The 20878-nt window shown below is 61.0% G+C and overlaps 1 protein-coding gene across 2 annotated transcripts in view; it reads left to right on the top strand.

Moving 5' to 3' along the window:
- Positions 1-20878, top strand: part of RGL1 (ral guanine nucleotide dissociation stimulator like 1) — an 88547-nt gene that overhangs the window by 36241 nt on the left and 31428 nt on the right. The window contains exons 1-3 of one of the 2 annotated variants that reach the window (XM_056107990.1): positions 6928-6969; positions 7838-7948; positions 18327-18535. In XM_056107990.1, the coding sequence (XP_055963965.1) occupies positions 6943-6969; positions 7838-7948; positions 18327-18535 (347 nt within the window). In that variant the 5' untranslated portion in view covers positions 6928-6942. Of the gene's footprint in view, positions 1-6927; positions 6970-7837; positions 7949-18326; positions 18536-20878 lie in introns of those variants that run through there. The other variant, XM_056107989.1, reaches the window with a different exon arrangement.

Raw genomic sequence — 20878 nt, 5'->3', positions numbered from 1 at the left:
GCCGTCTTTCTTTCCAGAGTGGAGAGGGTGGAAGGGAGCAACACCCTTTCCAGTCCGGGGCCCCGAGTTTCTGTGGGGCAGCTGTGAGTGCGAGTGAGTGCTGGCCTGCGATGCGCCCCCCACCCCCGGGATGCCAGGAGGGGGCTTGGGGTGAGGGAGAGAAAGATTTTCTGAAACTGCAGCTCTCTTGCCCCCAGAGAGGGGGACACCCCTTCCCCTCCCCGGGCCCCCCACTAAGTACGCGTCGAAGCATAACACAACAGCAGCATCGCATCGGACCGGGACGGGGGGTCCGAGCAGGACCGGCGGTGGGAAGCCGCGGGGACCCCCCCGTCCAGCCCCCTCTGAATCCACTCCCGACCCGAGCACACACAGGCGGTGTTGGCAGCCTCCAGGGCCCCCGTCCGACCCACGTGCTGTCTGCCTGTCCTCCCGTCCAAGGGGAGGAGTGCTCCCCGTACTGCATCTGTCTCTGTCTGGGTGTGCCGTGTGTGTGTGTGTGTGTGTGTGTGTGTGTGTGGCCGCCCCGGCCCTGCGGGGTTACTCCTGGTCAAGTGGTATTTGTGTTTTGCCTTTTTTTCCACCTTCTCAGAAAAAAAAAAAAAGAAACCCGTGAGGCAGAAACTTTCCATTCCTGGTTTCCTCCCGGAGACCCACGTTTCTGGGAAAGAGCTTCTGGGGACTCAGCACTTGTGGCGCTTCCTGTGAACCCTGAACCCTGCTTCCGGCTTGGCCAGGCAGGCCCAGGGGGATGGTTCGGTCCAGGCCGCCCCTCCCCCAGGGATCTCCAGGTGTGGGCCGTGTGCCAAGTGGGTGTTGGGGTGTCTGAGCCCTTTGGCTCCCCACAGGCTCTACGGGACGCCGGTTCCCCTGCTCTTCCCACCTCGCTCCTTGCTGCTTCTCTGGCAGGCCTTCTAGCACCTTCTGCCACCTTCCAGTACCTTCCAGCACCTTCCAAGCGCCTGCTAATCGCCTCTTGGCTCACACTCCTTCCCCCTCCTGCCACTCCTCAGGCTCTCGAGGACTTTTCTCCCCTCCCCCTCCTTCCCTCCCTTCCCCCCTTCCTTTCTTCCTTCCTTTCTTTTGGGTCCCACCCGGCGATGCTCAGGGCTGACTCCCGGCTCTGCACTCAGGAATCACTCCTGGCGGGGCTCGGGGGACCCTATGGGATGCCGGGGATCGAACCCGGGTCAGCCGCGTGCCAGGCAAGTGCCCTTCTTGGCCCCTCTCAAGATTTTTTTTCCTCTCTGCAACTGACTGGGTATTCCTGGTCTTTCTGCGCAGAAAGCCCTTCCCCGGGGCCTGTTCTAGAGACTTTGAGGAAGGCTGGGGCGGGGGCGGGGGGCAGTGTCACCACCATCAACGTCACTGTCCTCACCACCACCACCTACACTGACCACCGTCACCTCCATCTTCAACACCATCACTGTAAATACCGGCACCATCACCACCGTCATCGCCATTACCACCGTCAATACCACCACCACCATCATCACCATCACTGTTACCACCATCAGCATCACCACCATCACTGTCCTCATCACCAACACCACCAACCTCATCATCACCATCACTGTCACTATCATCACCATCACTGTCAACACCATCACCATCATCACCTCCAACATCACTATCACCTCCACCATCACCATCATCGTCACCATTACCATCATCACCATCACCATCGCCTCCACCATCACCATCACCATCGTCACCATCACCATCACCTCCACCATCATCACCATCACCATCACCTCCACCATCATCACCATCACTGTCACCACCATCAACATCACCACCATCACCGTCACCATCACCATCGCCATCACCATCACCATTACCACCTCCACCGTCACCATCACCTCCACCATCACCATCACTGTCACCACCATCAACATCACCATCACCGTCACCATCACCATTGCCTCCACCATCACCATCACCATCGTCACCGTCACCATCACCTCCACCGTCACCATCACTGTCACCACCATCAGCATCACGACCATCACCGTCCCCATCACCATCGCCTCCACCATCACCATCACCACCACCATCGTCACCGTCACCATCACCACCGCCACGAGGACGGGGTCCCCAGCCTTGGGGCATTCAGAGCCCCTGGTGAGCTTGTCTGCGAGCCCACTGGTGGGCCTCACTCTCGCCTTCTGATGGCTCAACGCCCCCTCCATGGGCCGGACCCCGAGCTGGCTGTCCTTCCCCGGAGTTTCCGGTCCCATTTCGATGCCCTCGTTAGGGGCCAGGACGTTGTTCCCATAGCCCTGTGTGTCCATGGCCTCCTTCCCGCGCCCGCCCCTCCCCCGCGCCGTGCTCGAGGTGACGCTCTGTGTCTGTTGTGTTGTGTCGCCCAGACCCGCCCCGCTCCACGCAGCCTGCAGCCGCCCGCCCGGGGCGCGCCTTGATCTTTCCAGCATCGCGAACGCACTCCCGGCTGACTGGGCTTTGGTCCTTCTGCAGAAATCCCTAATTAGATGAGGTCTCGACGCTCATTAGCCCGGGTTACAAATTGCACCTCCGTCAGCGGCCTGCCACCTGGGACGCACGTCACCAGCCAGGAAAGCGTCACCACAACGGCTGGTCGACCCCGAGAGCAGGATGCCGGCCCGCCTGGCCCCAGGGCTGTCTTTTGGGGGGGCGTTTAGGGGGGCAGGGGTCTGCGTCCGACTCTGTGCTCAGGGGTGACTCCTGGCAGTGCTCGGGGGAGCCCGAGTGGGGTGTGGGTGGGAATCAGGGCCAGCCATGTGCAAGGGGCCCCCCCGACCTCTCCTCAACATCCCACTGAGGGTCACCTTTGGGTTTTTTTTTTTTTTGCTTTTTGGGTCACAACTGGCGATGCACAGGAATCACTCCTGGCGGTGCTCAGGGGACCCTATGGGATGCTGGGAATCGAACCCAGGTCAGCTGCATGCAAGGCAAACACCTTAGACTCGTCCATCCCGCCGAGGGCTCTGCCCTCCCTTGGCCAGGACGGGTTGGAAACTCCAAGCAAAGATGGGGTGAAAGGGACCCCACTTGCCCCCGTGAGGATCTGCCGGGCCGGGAGGCCAGGTGGGATCAGGCCCTAGAACACAGCCTCTTAGCTCCTGTGCACCCAGCCCATGAGTCTGAGCAGCAGGGGAGCGGCTCGTGGAAGGTTCTAGAAGGTTACGGAGGCTCTGCCGGCATCTGGGCCCCCCGGAGGAATGGATCAAGGACCAGCAGCAGGAGGTTTCAGGGCTGGAGAGGTAACACAGCCGGTTAGGCACTTGCCTGGCCCTCGGCCAACCCAAGTTCAATTCCCGGCACCCCACAGGGCCCTCCGAGACCCACCAGCCGCTATTTGCATGAAGTAGGAGCACTTTGTTCTAGAATGTTCTAGAATGTTCCAGAATGTTCTGGAATGTTCCTCACACCCAGTGGCCACATTGCACAGCAATGTTCCCGGTCCCACCCCCTGGCAACCCCCGTTCTCTTTGCTCCCTCGCGGAGTCCTACCTCGAGAGACATCTGCCGTAAGGTGGTTCATGACAAAATGATGTTGCCCTTTTTTTTTTTTTTTTTTGCTTTTTGGGTCACACCTGGCATTGCACAGGGCTTACTCCTGGCTCATGCACTCAGGAATTACTCCTGGCGGTGCTTGGGGGACCATATGGGATGCTGGGAATCGAACCCGGGTTGGCTGCGTGCAAGGCAAATGCCCTCCCTGCTGTGCTATCGCTCCAGCCTCCCTTTTTTTTTCTTTTCTTATTTTTTTTTGCTTTTTGGGTCCCACCCGGCGGTGCTCAGGACTGACTCCTGGCTCTGCACTCAGGGATCACTCCTGGTGGTGCTCGGGGGGCCCTATGGGATGCTGGGAATCGAACCCGGGTCGGCCTCCTGCCAAGTCAACGCCCTCCCCGCCGGGCTGTCGCTCTGGCCCCCTGCATGGAGTTTTGACTCCTGATGTCGTCTGCGAGTCTCCGGACCACGGGGCAACCTTTGCCCTCCGTGCTGGTTCCTGGGCTGTGCTAGACGTGGCCTCGCCCGTCTGTTCTTGTCCGCCTCACCCGGTCAATCATTTCCAAGGCCCCTGCCACGCGGCTTTGACCCCTGTGGATCCTCCAAGGAGTTTTATGGTTCCGGATGTTAGCAGACAGAAGTCCTTCCCCGGGTGCCGTTTCCGCAAAAGCACGGCTCACAGAGACCGTCTTCCTCCCGCCGGGGGACCCTGTCCACCCGTGGATGGTCTGTGCGTGGGTTTATTCCTCTCTCTCGGCGCTCGGTTGGGTTTCACTGTTTGACGTCTTTGTCTTCATGATGCTGCTTTTCTGTTTGTTTTGGGGGGCCACACCCAGGGATGCTCAGGGTCCTGTCCTAGCCAGCTCAGGGGCCTGTATGTGATGTCGGGGATCGCACCCAGGTCAGCTGCCCCTCTATACCGTTGTGGAGTTCCTGAAGATGTTTCGACATCAGAAAACCCGAGATCTGTGACTTTGTCCTTTGTCCAATTGGGTATTTTTTGTGTTTCCGTGTTTTGGGGGATTTCTCCCACTGCCCCATTTCTGAAAAAAAAAAAAAAAGTTAACTGGAATTTTGGTAGAGATTGAAATGCTGCCGATTGTTTGGTTTGAGAGGAATGCGAGTGTCCCAGGAAGCTAGTGCGTTGATTTCCACCCGTAATACTGTTAGCAGAATTGGGGAATTCAGCAAGGGCAGTGGGGAGGGCACCCTTGCCTTGAACGAGGCCAGATTCGATCCCCGGCACTCCACAGGGTCCACTAGGCCCCCCGGTGCAAAGCCAGGAGTCAGCCTTCAGCATCGCCGGGCGTGACCCCGCCAAACAAAACCCAAATCAAACCAGAATCAAGACACAGACATCTGTTGCGCGTCTAGATATTAAAACGAAAACTATGAAGATAAAACCAAAACAAATGCCCTGAATAGCCTCAAAAAGAACAGAGGATCTGGGAAGTGGCTTAATTAATCACGGGGATGAAAGGTTTGTACAAGAACAACTATAAAATATTGCTGGCCTCTAAATTCTGCGTTCGAATAGCACCATGCTGGGTCAGGACCCGACAAATCTGGAGAAGCTTTTTATTGGTGGTTGTTTTGGGTCCCACCTGGCGATGCTCAGGGCTGACTCCTGGCTCTGCGCTCAGGAATCACTCCTGGTCCTGGTGATGCTCGGGGGACCCTAGGGGATGCCGGGGATCTGACCCGGGTTGGACGTGTGCCAGGCCAGCGCCCTCCCCGCTGTGCTCTCGCTCCGGCCCCCAAATATTATTAATAAATATATCGAAGGAAATTTCAACTTCAGTACTTGATTGCTCACTGCTTATTGGTGAAGGCTCAGTGTTTGTTCGAAACATTCCATATAGGGGTCAGAGCATCTGTGGTCTCGACTAGGTCCCTGGGGGGAGGGGGGGTGGCTGTGGGTGCAACGGGCGGTGGGGGGTGTTTGAGGAGGGCCAGAGACTCTGGGTCTGGGGGTCATGACGGAAGGGCTAGTGTGTGTGTTTGGGGGAGCAGGTCCTCCCCAGGACCCTGCAGTGCCAGGACTCACGCCCGGGGTCCCTAGTCCAAGGCTCGAGCTGTCGCCCACCCTTCCCTGTGCTCCAGACATTCTCGTCATTATAGAAATAGCCACTTCCGTTTTGGGCGAAGATCACCCCCGTTTTTCCAGGGGTGCTGAGTCACAGTCCCCCTCGCACCCACCTGTTTGGCTGGGAACCTTGGGGGGAGGGCTTGATTTTCTGACTCCTTTTTGTTTGTTTGTTTGTTTATCATTTTGGTGTCTGGGCCACTTCCGGCAGTGCTCAGGGCTGACTCCTAGCTCTGCCAAGGAATCACTCCTGGTGGGCCCTGGGGGACCCAGTGGGGGTCCTGGGGTCGAACCCAGCCAGCTGTGTGCAAGGCAAGCGCCCTCCCTGCTGTCCTGTTTCTCTGGTGCCTCGAGGAACCACTCCGGACAGTTCAGGGGGCACCGAATGGGATGCTGGGGTCACCACAAGTGCCTCCCCATGGGACCATCTCTCCAGCCCCTGATGATTTTATTATTATTATTATTATTATTATTATCCCAAGCCCAGCCCATGTTTTTTAGCTTGAGCAGTGAGAGCCCCTTAATTTTTTTTAAGTGGCCCAGACATCGAGGTCGTTTTGCTACCTGGGCACCAACACCAGCCCTGGAGGTTTCTGGAGACTGGCAGGGCCCCTCGGCACGTGCCCGCGTGTCCTGCAGCCGCTGACTAATGTTCTGTGCGCAGGGCAGGGATGCCCAGCGGCGCCCAGCCTCCAGGGCCAGGTGGGTCCTGGACCCCCGGAGAGGGGCGGGTGTTAAGTCCTAGGTCCCCGCATCCCGCCTGACCCTCGCCCCCCAGTGCCAAAGACCTGGCAGGCTCGCCTTGCGCCCCCCACCCCCAGGACCGGCCTTTCACCCCGCTCCGACTCCCACCCGGCCTTGGGAGTGGGTGGGGGTGCGTCTCGGGTCCAGCCGCTGGCCTGGGGCCCCTCTGCACCCCCACATGCATCCCTGGGGGGCGAAGGAGGCGCGCGCACCCCGTGCCAGGGGGGACCGTCGGGGGTGAGGCGGCTGGGACCCCCCGGGGAGGGCGGCCGTGCGGGCCTCCGCCAAGTCCATCCCGGGATCCGGGCAGGGGCGCGGCCCGGGGCAGCGCTGACCGCGCGGGCGGAGCCTGCAGGGGCCCGGGGGCCGGACGCTCCTTTGTGGCCAGCGGCGCGCGCGGGGCGCGGGGCGCGGGGGACGGGCCGGGGCAGGCGCGCGTGTCCGAGCCGGGAGCGCGCGGGGCCGCGGGCGCGCGTGTCCGTGGGGTCCGGCCGCCGGGGCGCGTGTCCGCGTGTCCGCGGGGCGCGCGCGCGCGCGGGTCCGGCCGGAGCGCGCGCGCCGGGCAGGGCAGGGGCGCACCATGCGGCGGGCCGGGCCGCGGCCGCACCCCGAGGATGAAAGCGCCGTGGCCAGCTAACATGGTAAGGGGGGGCGGGCCGGGGGACCCCGGTTTGGGGCCAGGCGGGACCCCCTCCCCGCGCCCCGGGCCCGCGCCCCGCGCGCGCCCCCCCGGCCTGGCCCGCGCCTTGGGGCAGTGGACCCCGAGCGGCGGCCAGCAGACCCCCCTTTCCTCTCCCAAACTTTTGGCCGGGACGCGGGGGCTGCCTTGGCACTTCGGGGGGCGTTTTAAGCCGATGGGAACTAGTTTTCCCCCCTCCCCAGGCCCCCTCCCCCGCCCCCGCCGCGTGCCCCCGGCTGGCCTCACTTTGGGGGTCCCCCCAGACATGGGTGGGGGGCGAAGGCCGGTCCTTTTCGCTTGCAAAGCAGCGAGGTGGACCTTGGGCACTGCCAGGCACTTGTTTGGGTCCCGCTGGGGAAGTCTGAGTAACCCCAGAGGGCTTACAAAAGAATTCTTCTTTTTTTTCTATTTTTTTTCTCTTTTTCTTTCTTTTCTTCCTCCTCTTCACTTAAGGAGGAAAAGTTGGGTCAGGAGGAAAGCCGAGTTTTAAGGGGGAAAAGCCAGAGACTCGCCAAATAAAAACAAAACGAGCAAACAAGACCCGGGCCAGCCTCGCCTAAGAACTCCGGAGCAGTCTAGGGGGAGAATCCCATGGAAAAAGGGGGGGCCCAGAGCCTGGGACGGTCCCCCCAGCTCCCGGGCGGGCAGCAGGGAGCACCTCAGCCCTCCGCACCCCTCGGGGTGAAGAGTCCGGCCAAATAGTGATTTTTAAAGAGACCCACCAGGGCTTGGTCCCCGCCTCATAAAGAATTGCCGGGAAGGGAAAACAACTCTTTAAAAAAAAAAAACAACTTTTTTTTTTGAATCTTTTTCCTTTCTCTTTATCCCAGAGCTCGGTTCAGGACTGGGGTGAAGAGGTGGAGGAGGGAGCGATTTACCATGTCACCCTGAAAAGAGTGCAGATCCTCCAGGCCGTGAATAAAGGCGCAAGATGGCTGGGCGTAAGTACAGCCCCCCCCCCCCCCCCCCCCCCCCCGTCTTGGGGGACCCCCAGGGACCCCCCCCTCCCCCGCCTCTTCCTAGCTCCCAGCCAGCCACCTGGAGGTCTGCACCGTTGCGTTTGGGTGGGACTGTGTGCCCAGGAATTCGGAATTTCTCGGGACATCTGGGGGGTGAGGTGGCAGAGGTTGGGGGGACATTTTGCCCCCTGCCCTCCTCCTGGAGATAACGCCCCCCGCCCCTCCCTTCCTGGTGTGGGACCCCTGCTTTGGGGGAGGGACTTCTGCTCCCACCTAAACTCCGATGGGGACCCTACGGGAAGTTGAGTGGCCGGATCTCACCCCCCCCCCAGTCAAATGCCAGGCATGCCAGCAGGAGAAGTCTCGGGTCTGGGAATAACCCGGGTGGCACTAGAGTGTGGGGACACGAGGGGGGGCGGGGGGGGAGTGATGGGGGCGTGGCCTCACCTGGCCCCCTTACTCAGGACACTAAGGGGGGCGCCAAGGGGGACTGGGCCCCGTCTGGGGTGCAGAGTAGAGCCCTGTGTGGTTCGTGGGAGACCTGGATTCCATCCCCGGTACCTCTGGACATAAAAAGGAAGGGATTGGGGGGCCGTCCTCAACCGACTCTGAGGGTTAAGGGGGAGCCCAGCAGTGACAGGGTCCCCCTGTTTTTTTTTTATATTTTTTGCTTTTTGGGTCCTACCCGGCGATGCTCAGGGCTGACTCCCGGCTCTGCACTCAGGAATCACTCCTGGCGGTGCTCGGGGGACCCTATGGGATGCCGGGGATCAAACCCGGGTCAGACGTGTGCAAGGCAAACGCCCTCCCCGCTGTGCTATCACTCCAGCCCCAACCCTGGGTTTCGGGACGTCGCCTGCCCCCCAGGGGCTCGGGGTGTCCCATCTATCTCTGTATGCGTTTTGTGTGTCAGGATTAGTGTCTGTGGCCGGCACCAGGCTGGGGGAGGGTTTGGGGGGTCGCCTCCACACGGGGCCACGTACCCTGGTGTCTCTCGGCACTGCCAGGGAGACCGTTTTTATTTTTTTATTTTTATTTTTAAAAAGTTCTTCATCATGTATTTATTTATGTATGTATTGCATTTGGAGTCGCACCCGGCCATGCTCAGGGCTGACTCCCGGCTCTGCACTCAGGCATCACTCCTGGCGGTGCTCGGGGGATCCTAGGGGATGCCGGGGATCGAACCCGGGTTGGCCACGTGCCCAGGCTAGTGCCCTCCCTGCTGGGCTGTCGCCCTGGCCCCCTGGCCCCCTGGCCCCCTGGGGGGAGACCGTTTTTTTTTTTTTTTTCCAACCACGACCCAGTGAGCCATGGGAAATGGGGCGCTGTGCCCCTGGTCAGCCCCACTCACGGGGTCTCTGCCCCCCCCAACGTGCCCCGGCAGTGTGACATGGGGTTCCCTCCCAGGTCCGTGGAGATGGGGTCCCGGAAGTGGTTGCTTCTCCCTGACTGTGGAACCGGGCACCTCCCCCCCCCCCCCCCCCCCCCGCCTCCCCTTTCCCACTGCATTGGGGAAGCATTTTGGTCCCTCCGAAGAGAATTCCAGACTTAATTAAATGAGACTCCACCACAGAGCCGCCCGCAGCCATCACCAGCGGCTGGTTCTGTGTCATGTGGGCCGGGTGGGTTCCAGAACCCTTCACATCTTCTCCATGCTCCGAGGAGGGAGGAGGGGGCTGCCCAGCTCAGGAAGTGGCTGAGGCTGGACTCCACCCCCCCACCCCCCATGCCCCCTGCGGCTGCCTGATCCCTGCTGGGGGCTTTAAATCCGCCTGGCCTGCCTCGTGCTCTGGTCTGGGAGTTCCACTGGGCGCAGAATTGCAAGAATGTCCCACCCCCCAGTACAGTTCCGGGGAGGGGGGGGCAGGGCCGGGCTGTATCTTGCTGCTGTTTGCAGGGCCATGCAGGAATCGGGCAGAGATTCCTGCCAGGCCATGGGCTGCGCGTGGTGGGGTGCAGCTGGGGGGGGTGGTCAGGCCCATAGACTGGTGACAGGGCACCCCACAGCCCTGCAGGGCAGATGCAGAAACCTCAGGCTGGTCTGTGCCCAGGGGTGTCTGTCTGGGGGCACCCAGCTTTTTTTTTTGGGGGGGTTCCACTTGGAGATGCTCAGGGCTGACTCCCAGCTCTGCACTCGGGAATTACTCCTGGTGGTGCTCGGGGGACCCTATGCGATGCCGGGGATCGAACCCGGGTCGGCCGCCTGCCAGGCAAATGCCCTCCCCGCTGTGCTATCGCTCCAGCCCCACCATCTTTCTTTCTTTCTTTCTTTCTTTCTTTCTTTCTTTCTTTCTTTCTTTTTCTTTTTCTTTTTTCCTTTCTACTTTCTTTCTTCCTCTTTTTTTTTTTTTTTCTTTTTGGGTCCCACCCGGTGATGCTCAGGGCTGACTCCTGGCTCTCTCTGCACTCAGGGATCACTCCTGGCCATGCTCCGGGGACCCTATGGGATGCCGGGGATCGAACCTGGGTTGGCCTCGTGCCAGGCAAATGCCCTCCCCGCTGTGCTATCGCTCCGGCCCCGGGCACCCAGCTTTTACGGGCACCCAGGGGTTCCCTTGGGTCATGCCCAGCTGACCCTGTGCTCTGTCGCCACTCAAGATCCCCGTGGCAGCTGCCCCCATCCCAGAGACTGCAGAAAAGGATGTGGCCCCCGGGGGCCTTGGCCCATCCCGTCTTGGACTGGGATCGTTCAGCCCCTCATGGGGACAGGCTGTAGCTTCTGATAGAGGAGGAAACTCAGCCTGGGTGCGGCGTGGGCAGGTCACCCCCTGCTGTCCGCCTGTCTGTGTGGGTGGGCTTGGGAAGAGTGGAGGGTCCACGGGTTCTTCCCCCCCTTTAAGGTCCCAGCATTGGGGTCCCTAGAGAGCGATCTGAGAGGTGACTCGGAAAAGTGCTCATCTCCCTGGGCTCCGTCTGAGGAAGGGAACTGCAGGGGGTGGGGAGGGTCGCGAGCCCCAAGGAGAGGGGTTGGGGGGTCTCCCGAAGTCAGGGGATGTGTCACAGGCAGGCGCTTCTCTGAGTGCAGAGCCCCTGCCTCTAATTCCCTGGGGGGCCCAGAAGCCCCCCCCATCACTGCCTGGTACGCCTTGCCGGGTGGGCTCATTGGGATGGCCAGGGAAATGGGGGTGGGCAAGAGAACACACTGAGCGCTAACTGGGGGTGTCGGGGTGCTCGTGGGCCCTGCTGGGGTCGGTGGGGTCAGTGGTTAGAGATGGGCCACCTGGTGTGGAGGCTGGAGGCAGGACCACCCCCCTCCAGCTCAGCGACCCCGTGTGCTCCCTGCTAAGTGGATTCCCCCGTCTGTCTGTTGAGGGCATCGCCCCCCTCCCCCAAGGGACAATCGGGGGCCCCTTGGGGGCAGAAACTCCACTGGGGTTGGATCAAGACTCCAGGGGTCTTGATCTTGATAAAGATGAATGTTTGGTGGTTGCCTCTCCCCCTGGGAATGGAATTAACATGAAGGTGTGAGCTTATGAATGAGTGGAGTGAGAAGGACCAGTCGGGATGATGGGAGCTAGAAGGACCAATCAGGGCATGGTGGGAGTGAGAGGAGCCAATCAGAGCACGGTGGGAGTGAGAGGGACCAATCAGGGCACGGTGGGAGTGAGAAGGACCAATCAGGGGATGGCGGGAGCTAAAGGAGCCAATCAGGGCACGATGGGAGTGAGAAGGAGCCAATCAGGGTATGGTGGGAGTGAGAAGGACCAATCAGAGGATGGTGAGAGCGAGAGGAACCAATCAGAGCACGGTGGGACTGAGAGGGACCAATCAGGACACGGTGGGAGTGAGAGGAGCCAATCAGGGCACGGGGGGGGGGGCTGAGAGGGACCAATCAGGGCACGGTGGGAGTGAGAAGGACCAATCAGGGGATGGTGGGAGCGAGAGGAACCAATCAGAGCACGGTAGGACTGAGAGGGACCAATCAGGACATGGTGGGAGTGAGAGGAGCCAATCAGGGCACGGTGGGAGTGAGAAGGACCAATCGGGATGCTGGGAGTGAGAGGGACCAATCAGGGCACGGTGGGAGTGAGAAGGACCAATCAGGGCATGGTGGGAGTGAGAGGAGCCAATCAGGGCACGGGGGGGGGGGGCTGAGAGGGACCAATCAGGGCACGGTGGGAGTTGAGAAGGACCAATCAGGGGATGGTGGGAGTGAGAGGAACCAATCAGAGCACGGTAGGACTGAGAGGGACCAATCAGGACATGGTGGGAGTGAGAGGAGCCAATCAGGGCACGGTGGGAGTGAGAAGGACCAATCGGGATGCTGGGAGTGAGAGGGACCAATCAGGGCACGGTGGGAGTGAGAGGGACCATCAGGGCACGGTGGGAGTGAGAAGGACCAGTCAGGGGATGGTGAGAGTGAGAAGGACCAGTCAGGGGATGGTGAGAGTGAGAAGACCAATCAGAGCACAGTGGGGGAATAATGGGCGTTTGAGGAACCAATCAGGGAGCGATGGGAGTTAGAAGAGCCAATCAGGGCGTGATGGGGGAGAGGAACCAATCAGGACGGTGATTTTATTCTCCCTCTAGCTCTGTGCGGGCGGGAACCGCTTTAGATGCGGGGGGCGGACTCGAGGGGGCAGGGGGCGGTGGAGTGGGCACGACCCGTGGGCCTGGGCGGGTGTGGGTGAGGATCCGGGTCAGGTCCGACTCCCAGCCCCTCTGGGGCTCCCTGCCCGCAGGACTCTCGATTCCAGGGGACTTCGCAGGGAAACGTGTCATTGCATTGGCAGGGTCAGGGGGGGGGAGGTCCCGGGGGTGGCCTGTCCCCTCTCCCCCTTCCAGACCCGGTGCCCCCAGCTGCGGGCCCTTCCCCCAGCCGGGGACACGGGAAAAGCCGCTGCCCACGCCCCCTCCAACCTCAGCCCAGTGCCCCCTTATCCCCACCCCAGGACAGTGGCCTCAGAAGTGCCTCCGCCCCTTGGCTCCCCAGAACTTTCTGCCTCTGGGCCTCGCTGCCCGGGGTTGGTCCCGGTCCAGCGCTTGGCTGGTTGAGTGTCGGAAGAGAAAGGGGGTTGCGGAGGAAGGTGGCAACATTGAGACCCCCCCAGCCCACACACACACACACACACACACACACACACACACACACACATGCCCCCGGCCCCAGGGCCTTTGCCCCTGCACGTCTTCAGGGGTGCTGCCCGCTTGGGCCCTCCGTGGCTCCTGGGATACTGCATGCGAGGAGAAGGGAGTGTTTGGCCCCCAGACACATCCACCCTGTGCCAAGTCCCTCGGCGGGGCTGGGGGGATGTGGGGGGCCCTCTTTGTACTGCACATACAGGAATCATCTTTCCCGGCCTCGGACCCCGAGGCTTCCTGTTTGCTTGTGAGGCCAGGCAGTGGACGTTGCCCCCAGCCCGGACTCTCCGGCCCCCTGCCCTCCCCCTGACCCCCCCCCCCCGCCCCCCCTTGCTGGGGACAGAGGAGCCGAAGCTTAGGTTGGGGGTGGGGTGGGGGTGTTGTCATTGGCCAAACAAAAGAGGGTTTCAGGGATGGATGGACCGACGGACGGACCGGGCAGGGAGAGGCACTTCTCGAGGCCAGACGCAGCCTTGAGGTTGTTTGTTGAGATTAACCGGGTCCGAAATAGAAGCCCCAGGAAGTCGGAAGCGTCTGGCGAGAGGCGATGTGTGTGTGGGGGGGGGGGTGTGTGGGGGGGGATGGGGGGTGGGACGCATGTCCTTCCCCGGGCAGGGCTGACCCTGCGGGTGCAGACCCTGGACTCTGCTTGGGATACTGGGTGCGGACGCTGCCTCTGTGCGCTGGACCCTGGGCCCTGCCCGGGACCCTGGGGCCACCCTTCATGCACACCTTCCCCGCCAGATAGTGCCCCCAGGCCTGGGTTGAACCCCCACCCCACCCCCGCCCCCGACACCAGCTGTGCAGAGAACCTCAGAGAAGGTTCCGAGTGATGTCACAGACGCGTCCCGTGGTTCCCTGGGTGACCAGCCCCGTGTGGGTCAGTGCAGGAGGAGCTTTGGGGCCTGGGGCACGTCTCCCCGTCTCTCCCCCCGCCCCCAGGCCATGGCCTGGGGTCACTGAGGTGGGACCCACAGCCCAGGTCCCACAGCCCCGGGGCAGCACGTGACAGTGGCCATCCTCAGCTCCGGCCGACCAAGGCAAGGAGAAGGTCCGCAGGTAGACGGCTCAGCTTGGTTTGATTCCGGGGGACCCCACCCGGCAGTGCTCAGGGCTCCTGGCGGGGCGCAGATGACGGAGTGTGGAGCTGGGATTCGAACCCGGGTCAGCCGGCCGCGTGCCAGGCCAGCGTCCGAACCCTTGACTACCACTCTAGTCCCTGCAACACATTTGTATTTCGAGATTTGATTTGAAACGTCATCTCAATGCAGAAAACAGTACATTTTTTTTTCTCCGTCCTCATATTTGGGTCCCACCCGGCGATGCTCAGGGCTGACTCCCGGCTCTGCACTCAGGGATCACTCCTGGCGGTGCTCAGGGGACCCTAGGGGATGCCGGGGATCGAACCCCGGGTCGGCCGTGTGCCAGGCCAATGCCCTCCCCACTCTGCTCTCGCTCCGGGCCCTCATTTTCCTTTGTAAATCTTAGGGAGCCCAGAGCCGTCGTGAGTGTGACAGGCTCCCCCCTCCCTGTCCGCAGTCTGTCACCTGAATCTGGTCCCAGCAGCGAGTCTCGGGCTTCCTGAGCAGCAGAGGCACGGCCAGGCAACAGGCCTGTTGGCTTTTATTTTCTGGGTGCTTGTCTGTGTGTGTGTGTGCATGTCCGTGTGTGCGTGTATGTGCGCGTCCGTGTGCGCGCTACCCTGGAGTTGCCTGGGCCCGACGTGGATTCCTGAGGTGCTCCCTTGAAGGGTGCAGCTGGGAGGTGACCTCTCGGGCATCCCTCGGACTCTGTATTTGAGGGGCCCCGGACGCTGGGGCGGGCGCCTCCTCTCTCCCGTGCACCCCCCTTCCCTCGCATCCCCTAAGCCGTCACATGGGGAGGCTCCCTCCTCTGGGGCAGCCCCCGGGGGTCAAGGGCGGGGCGCCCAGCTCAGTGGCCTTGGCGAGGCCGGAGGAGGAGGGACGCGCTGACCGAGAGGGCCAGAGGCGGGACATGGGAGTCAGGAGCCGAGTGTGTGTGGGGGGGTGCAGGGCTGTGCTGGGTCCCAAGAGGGGCCTCCCTGGCCTGGGGGGTTGGGGAAGTCCGGGGCAGAGCTGCCCGCCGTTCACCTGCACAGCTCCTGGGCTCGGCGCGGCTCCCTCCTGCATGGACTGTCCACGCCCGCGATTCTGATGGTGCCACGTGGCCCTCAATGCCCACCCGCCTCCCCCCACCCCGTCCCCTGCCCGCCCACCCGGAGTAGGGCCTCTGGGACGTGACAGCTGCCCTCCGGGGAGCAGCAAGGGACCCTCGCCGTGTCCCTGGGAGACCCCGGGGACCCTCCTGCAGGGCTCGGTGGAGTCCGAGTCTGGGGGGCTCGCCGTCCCTGGGCCTGGGTGGGCAGCTCTGGCCGGGGCAGAGAGCGGCCTGGAGCCCAGGGAGGGGGCGGGGCAGGCGGGTAGTCGGGACGGCCAGTGTGGGGACGTCGGGGAGGGGGTGGCCGGGGGTGGGTGAAGGGGTGTCACAGGTCTCCCAAGAGCTGGGCTGGGGGCAGGGGCTGGGCTCTGGGGGAATATGGGGATCTGGGGGCTGGGGTCGGGGGTCTGTGGTCCCCTGTGGGATTCTGGGGGGCTTTAGTGTAGAGGGTGGCAGTCCCCGACCGGGATCTGCGGGGCCTTAGGGAGAGTCTTGGGGGTCGAGGAGACGGTCAGGTGGGTGGGATGCCCACACCATCCCCGCCCCCCCCGTAAGCCCCCCTCGCCCGCCCAGAGCTGTCCCTGAGCGCCCCCAAACCGAACCGAACCCAAAACTGGCTTCTCACCTTTCAGAAAAGCGTCATAGAATGGTTGCACCCCACTTTTATTTTTTAATTTTTTTGCGGGGAGGGGAGAAGTTGTCATAAAATCTGTGCGATGATTATGCAGTGACATTGGAAGCCGCCCACCGGGAGGGAGGACGCTGGGGTCATCCCCCACGGCCCTCGCTCAGAGGAGGCCCCATGAAGTCCCCTCTGCACCCCCGCCCCCATTAGACGCCCCCATATTGTTCCGATAGGAGCTAGAAACAGAATCCTCCCCTTGGAAAGGCGCATGTTGGGGGCAGTGGTTTTTTTTTTTTTTAATCTTTTTTCTTTTTGGGTCCTACCCTGCGATGATCAGGGCTGACTCCTGGCTCTGCACTCAGGAATCGCTCCTGGCGGTGCTCAGGGGACCCTAGGGGATGCGGGGGATCGAACCTGGGTCAGTCGCCTGCCAGGCCAATACCCTCCCCGCTGTGCTGTCACTCCAGCCCCATGGACAGTGTTTTGGGAAGGTTAAGCGTGACCTGAAGCAGAATCGAGCTGGGGGGATGGCCAGGGGGGGCTGTCGGGCTCATCCGGCCCCGCCTCAGACCCCTGCCCCACTCTGTGGGTGGGTGAATCTGGAAACTCCAGGGCCAGGGGCCCGTGAGCCCTGAGGGCCGGAAGGCACCTGGGAAACATTTTTGCAGCCCTCGTGCCAAACCCTGACTGGCTGGAGCTGCCACCAAGGCCGAATCCCCCGCCCAGAACCTTCCCCGCCCCCGAGCCCACCCTCGAGGGGTGGCAGGGAACCCAGCGCCCAAGGACCCAGCTCTGTGCCCGGCGTCCTGCCTGCTCCTGGCCCAGAGTGGTGGGTCGGCTGCAGAAGCCCCGTCTGGCCTCGGCCTGGGCACACAGGGCGTTAGGACCGTGATTGGCACACGTGCGATGGGCTGGGGGGGTGTCCCCGCTACCTGCACCCCCCCACCACTGACCCCAACAGCCACCATGTCCCGTGAGCCCCAGGCCGGCTGAGTCGAGCACTTGGTTCGTGCCAACACACAGACGCTGGCATTGAGGCCCCAGAGTGGTGCCAGGGACTGTCGGGGGCCCCAGGGGTGGTTGGATTCATCTCAGCGCCAGTCAGAGGGCAGGGCGGGCGAGGGGGTAGGGGAGGAACAGACAGCAGGCCTGGGGGTGGGGGGCTCCGGGTGGGGGGGCTCGGGGTGGGCGGGAGTTCTTTGAGATCCTTATTCCTGTTTGCCTGGAATAAGGGGTTTGCCTGGAGGCAGGATTGGCACTGGGGGGGTCCCTCAGGCCTCACCCAGTCGGGGGCTTGCGAGGCAGGTCAGAGGTCAGGATGGTGGACTCAGAGTGGGGACGGGGGGGGGGAGGCGTTTCTTACAAGACCCACTGCTGGTCACCCCCTCTGGTCGTCTTGATCTGGGGCTGGGTTTTTGTCGGTCTTCGCTTTGGCGATGTTCAGGGCTGACTCCTGGCTCTGTGCTCAGGGGTCGCTCCTGCTGGGCTCGGGGGACCCCAGGGGGTGCTGGGGATCGAACCCTGGTCGGTCATGTGCAAGACGAGGGCCCTAACCAATAGGCAATCTTTCTGGCCCTCAGGTCTGGTTGTTTTTTTCTTTTGCTTTTTGGGTCACACCCGGCGATGCTCAGGGCTGACTCCTGGCTCTGCACTCAGGAATTACTCCTGGCAGTGCTTGGGGGACCCTATGGGATGCTGGGAATCGAACCCGGGTCGGCCGTGTGCAAGGCAAACGCCCTCTCCCCTGTGCTATCGCTCCAGACCCTCAGGTCTGTTTTTTAAGTATTACTAGTGGGGCAGAGCCTGGCAAGCTCCCGGTGGCGTATTCGAATCTGCCGAAACCCAGTAACAGTGATGGGTCTCGTTCCCCTGGCCCCGGAAGGAGCCTCCAGTGTGGCACTGGCTAAAATCTCAGGGCTGGGACGGATGGAGACGTTACTGGTGCCTGGGGGTACAGTGATATTATCGGGGAGGGGGGTGTCGTTCCCAAGCCATGTTCTGGGGCCCCGGGGCCACTCACGGAGGTGCATATTCACAGATGTGCACACCTACACGTACCCATGTACTCACACGCGTGTACAGGCCTTCACACCCGTGTACGCATTGATGCGTACACCCACTCAGGCCCAGATGCCCTGGCACGGCAGCATGCGTACACTCACAGGCTTTCACACGTGTACGCACGTTCGCACAGATGCAGGCGCACACCCAGACCCATGCACAAACTCCTCTTGCCTGTACACGCGCACGTGTGCACACACACGTGTTTGCACACCCGTATGCACACAGTCACAGAGAACCCCACATGCCCGCTCTCCAACTCGCACTGACTCGTGTGTACACGTGGTTCCTCATGCACACGCACGTCTGGACACGCGGGTCAGGCCGGAAGTGGGCAGAGCTCTGTCTGGCCGCCCACGCGCGCGCCCGGCTGGTTTCTGTGGCTCTGCCCTGACCCTGCGACCCTCCCCCCAGGTGGAGGGGGACCAGCTGCCCGCCGGGCACACGGTCAGCCAGTACGAGACGTGTAAGATCCGCACCATCAAGGCCGGCACGCTGGAGAAGCTGGTGGAGAACCTGCTGACGGCCTTCGGGGACAACGACTTCACCTACATCAGCATCTTCCTGTCCACCTACCGCGGCTTCGCGTCCACCAAGGAGGTGCTGGAGCTGCTGCTGGACAGGTGACTGGGGGCCGTCTGCGGGGGTCGGCGGGGGGGGGGGTGGTCACTGCAGCCGAGTGTCCTCTGCAGCCGCGGGGGTGGCCAGTCAGCGAGTCCTTGACTTTATTCTGTCCTTTCTCGCTCCTGTCACTCTGTCTGTCGTGTCCACCACCGCTGCTGGCAGAGTGACCACGGCGGGCGGGCACTCGTGGGTTGTTGGGGCTGGACTCGTGGGAGGGGGCAGTGTGCGGGCTGTTGTATGGGGGACCCACTCGTGCGTGCCGTGTCGTCGCCGTTGTCGTGATTTAAACTTGGCCCTTTGAAATCTCGCTCTCCCCTGGGATTCAGTTGCTGAGAGCAAGAGAAGGTTCTGCCGGATGGTGCTTCCGGCGGGAGAGGCCTCGGCACAGTCCTTGGGGTTTCGGTTTGGGGCTTTTTGGGTCCCACCCGGCGATGCTCAGGGCTGACTCCTGGCTCTGCGCTCAGGAATCGCTCCTGGCGGGGCTTGGGGGACCCTAGGGGATGCCGGGGATCGAACCCAGGTCGGCTGCGTGCCAGGCCAACACCCTCCCTGTTGTGCTGTTGCTCTGGCCCCATATTTTGGGATGATTGTCATCTAATTAGTGGTCTGTGATTTTTGGCTGAAGGACTCTGTTCTGTGCTTATCACAGGTTCAAAACCTTTTTTCTCTTTCATCTCTTGATCTTTAAATGCGATCACTCATATATTTATTTATATATATTAATTTATATATACGTATACTTAAATTTTGGGCTGGAGCGATAGCACAGCGGTAGGGCGTTTGCCTTGCACGCAGCCAGCCTGGCTGAGCCGGGTTCGATTCCTCCGCCCCTCTCGGAGAGCCCGGCAAGCTACCGAGAGTGTCTCGCCCGCACGGCAGAGCCTGGCAAGCTCCCCGTGACGTATTCGATATGCCAAACACAGTCACAACAGGTCTCACGATGCAGACGTTACTGGGCCCGCTCGAGCAAATCGATGAACAACGGGAGGACCGTGACAGTGACAGTGACATACTTAAAATTTAAATTTAATTTTATAAGGTAGTTGACAATATTTGATGGCATTTAATATCCGAACGCCAGTCCCACCCCCATGACACCTTCCCACCACCATACTTCGGATGGTTCCATACCGAACCTTAATCCCTGCCCCAAAGTGGGACCGAAATAATTTATTTTGTATTGTTTGTTATGAATAAACCGCCGAAAATGGTCCAAAACCCTTTCCTTAGAGGAAAGAGTCTGAAGGTTGTTGTATTTCACACCAGGGGCTATTAAACCCTTCTGTAAGAGATCACTAACATGTTGTTAAAAGTTGAGCCTTGGGGCTGGAGCGATAGCACAGCGGGTAGGGTGTTTGCCTTGCACGCGGCTGACCCGGGTTCGATTCCCAGCATCCCATAGGGTCCCCTGAGCACCGGCATGGGTAACTCCTGAGTGCAGAGCCAGGAGGAACCCCTGTGCATCGCCAGGTGTGACCCAAAAAGAAAAAAAAGTTGAGCCTTGTGTGCTTATAAATATATATATATATATATATATATATATATATGGGCTGGAGCGATAGCACAGCGGGTAGGGCGTCTGCCTTGCATGCAGCCAACATGGCCGACCCGAGTTCGATTCCTCCGCCCCTCTCGGAGAGCCCGGCAAGCTACCGAGAGTATTCGATATGCCAGACACAGTAACAACAAAGTCTCCAATGGAGACGTTACTGGGCCCGCTCGAGCAAATCGACGAACAACGGGAGGGCCTTTTTTTATATATATAAATCTGTAAAAAATATTTCCCTCTAAGACTGGTTTCCACTTACTTTATTTTTTATTTATTTTCCTTTTTGGGTCACACCCAGCAATGCTCAGGGGTTCCTCCTGGCTCTGCACTCAAGAATTACTCCTGGCAGTGCTCAGGGGACCCTCTGGGAGGCTGGGGATCGAACCCGGGTTGGCCACGTGCAAGGCCAACGCCCTCCCCGCTGTGCTCTCTCTCCAGCCCCAGTTGCCGCTTACTTTAAACCCCGTCAAATGTTGTGTGTTACTCTTGGAGTATGGTGGCGTGAGATGATTCGAGCCTGGTGTTGGTTGAGTTCTGGAGTTTTTCGGCTGCTGGGGCTGGGTCCCTTGGGGCGGGGAGGGGCCTCACCCACCCCCCTCTGGGATGCCCCAAGTAAAATAGCCTGGCGCGGGGTCCGGTGGCATGGTGAGTGTCGTGTTATGTTTCCTTCCGGGAGAGAAGTTGTAGATATTTTTAAGTGAAGACGTTTTATGAAGAGTTTGGTAATTCTGCCATTTCTGGCCGTCTTTTTTTTTTTTTTTCATTTTGGATCACACCCGGCAATGCACAGGAG

Source organism: Sorex fumeus, unplaced genomic scaffold (assembly GCF_029834395.1).
Source record: "Sorex fumeus unplaced genomic scaffold, SorFum_2.1 ptg000188l, whole genome shotgun sequence".
Lineage (NCBI taxonomy): Eukaryota > Metazoa > Chordata > Mammalia > Eulipotyphla > Soricidae > Sorex > Sorex fumeus.
Note: the sequence above shows the minus strand (reverse complement) of the source record. Positions and strands in the feature narration are given on the sequence as shown.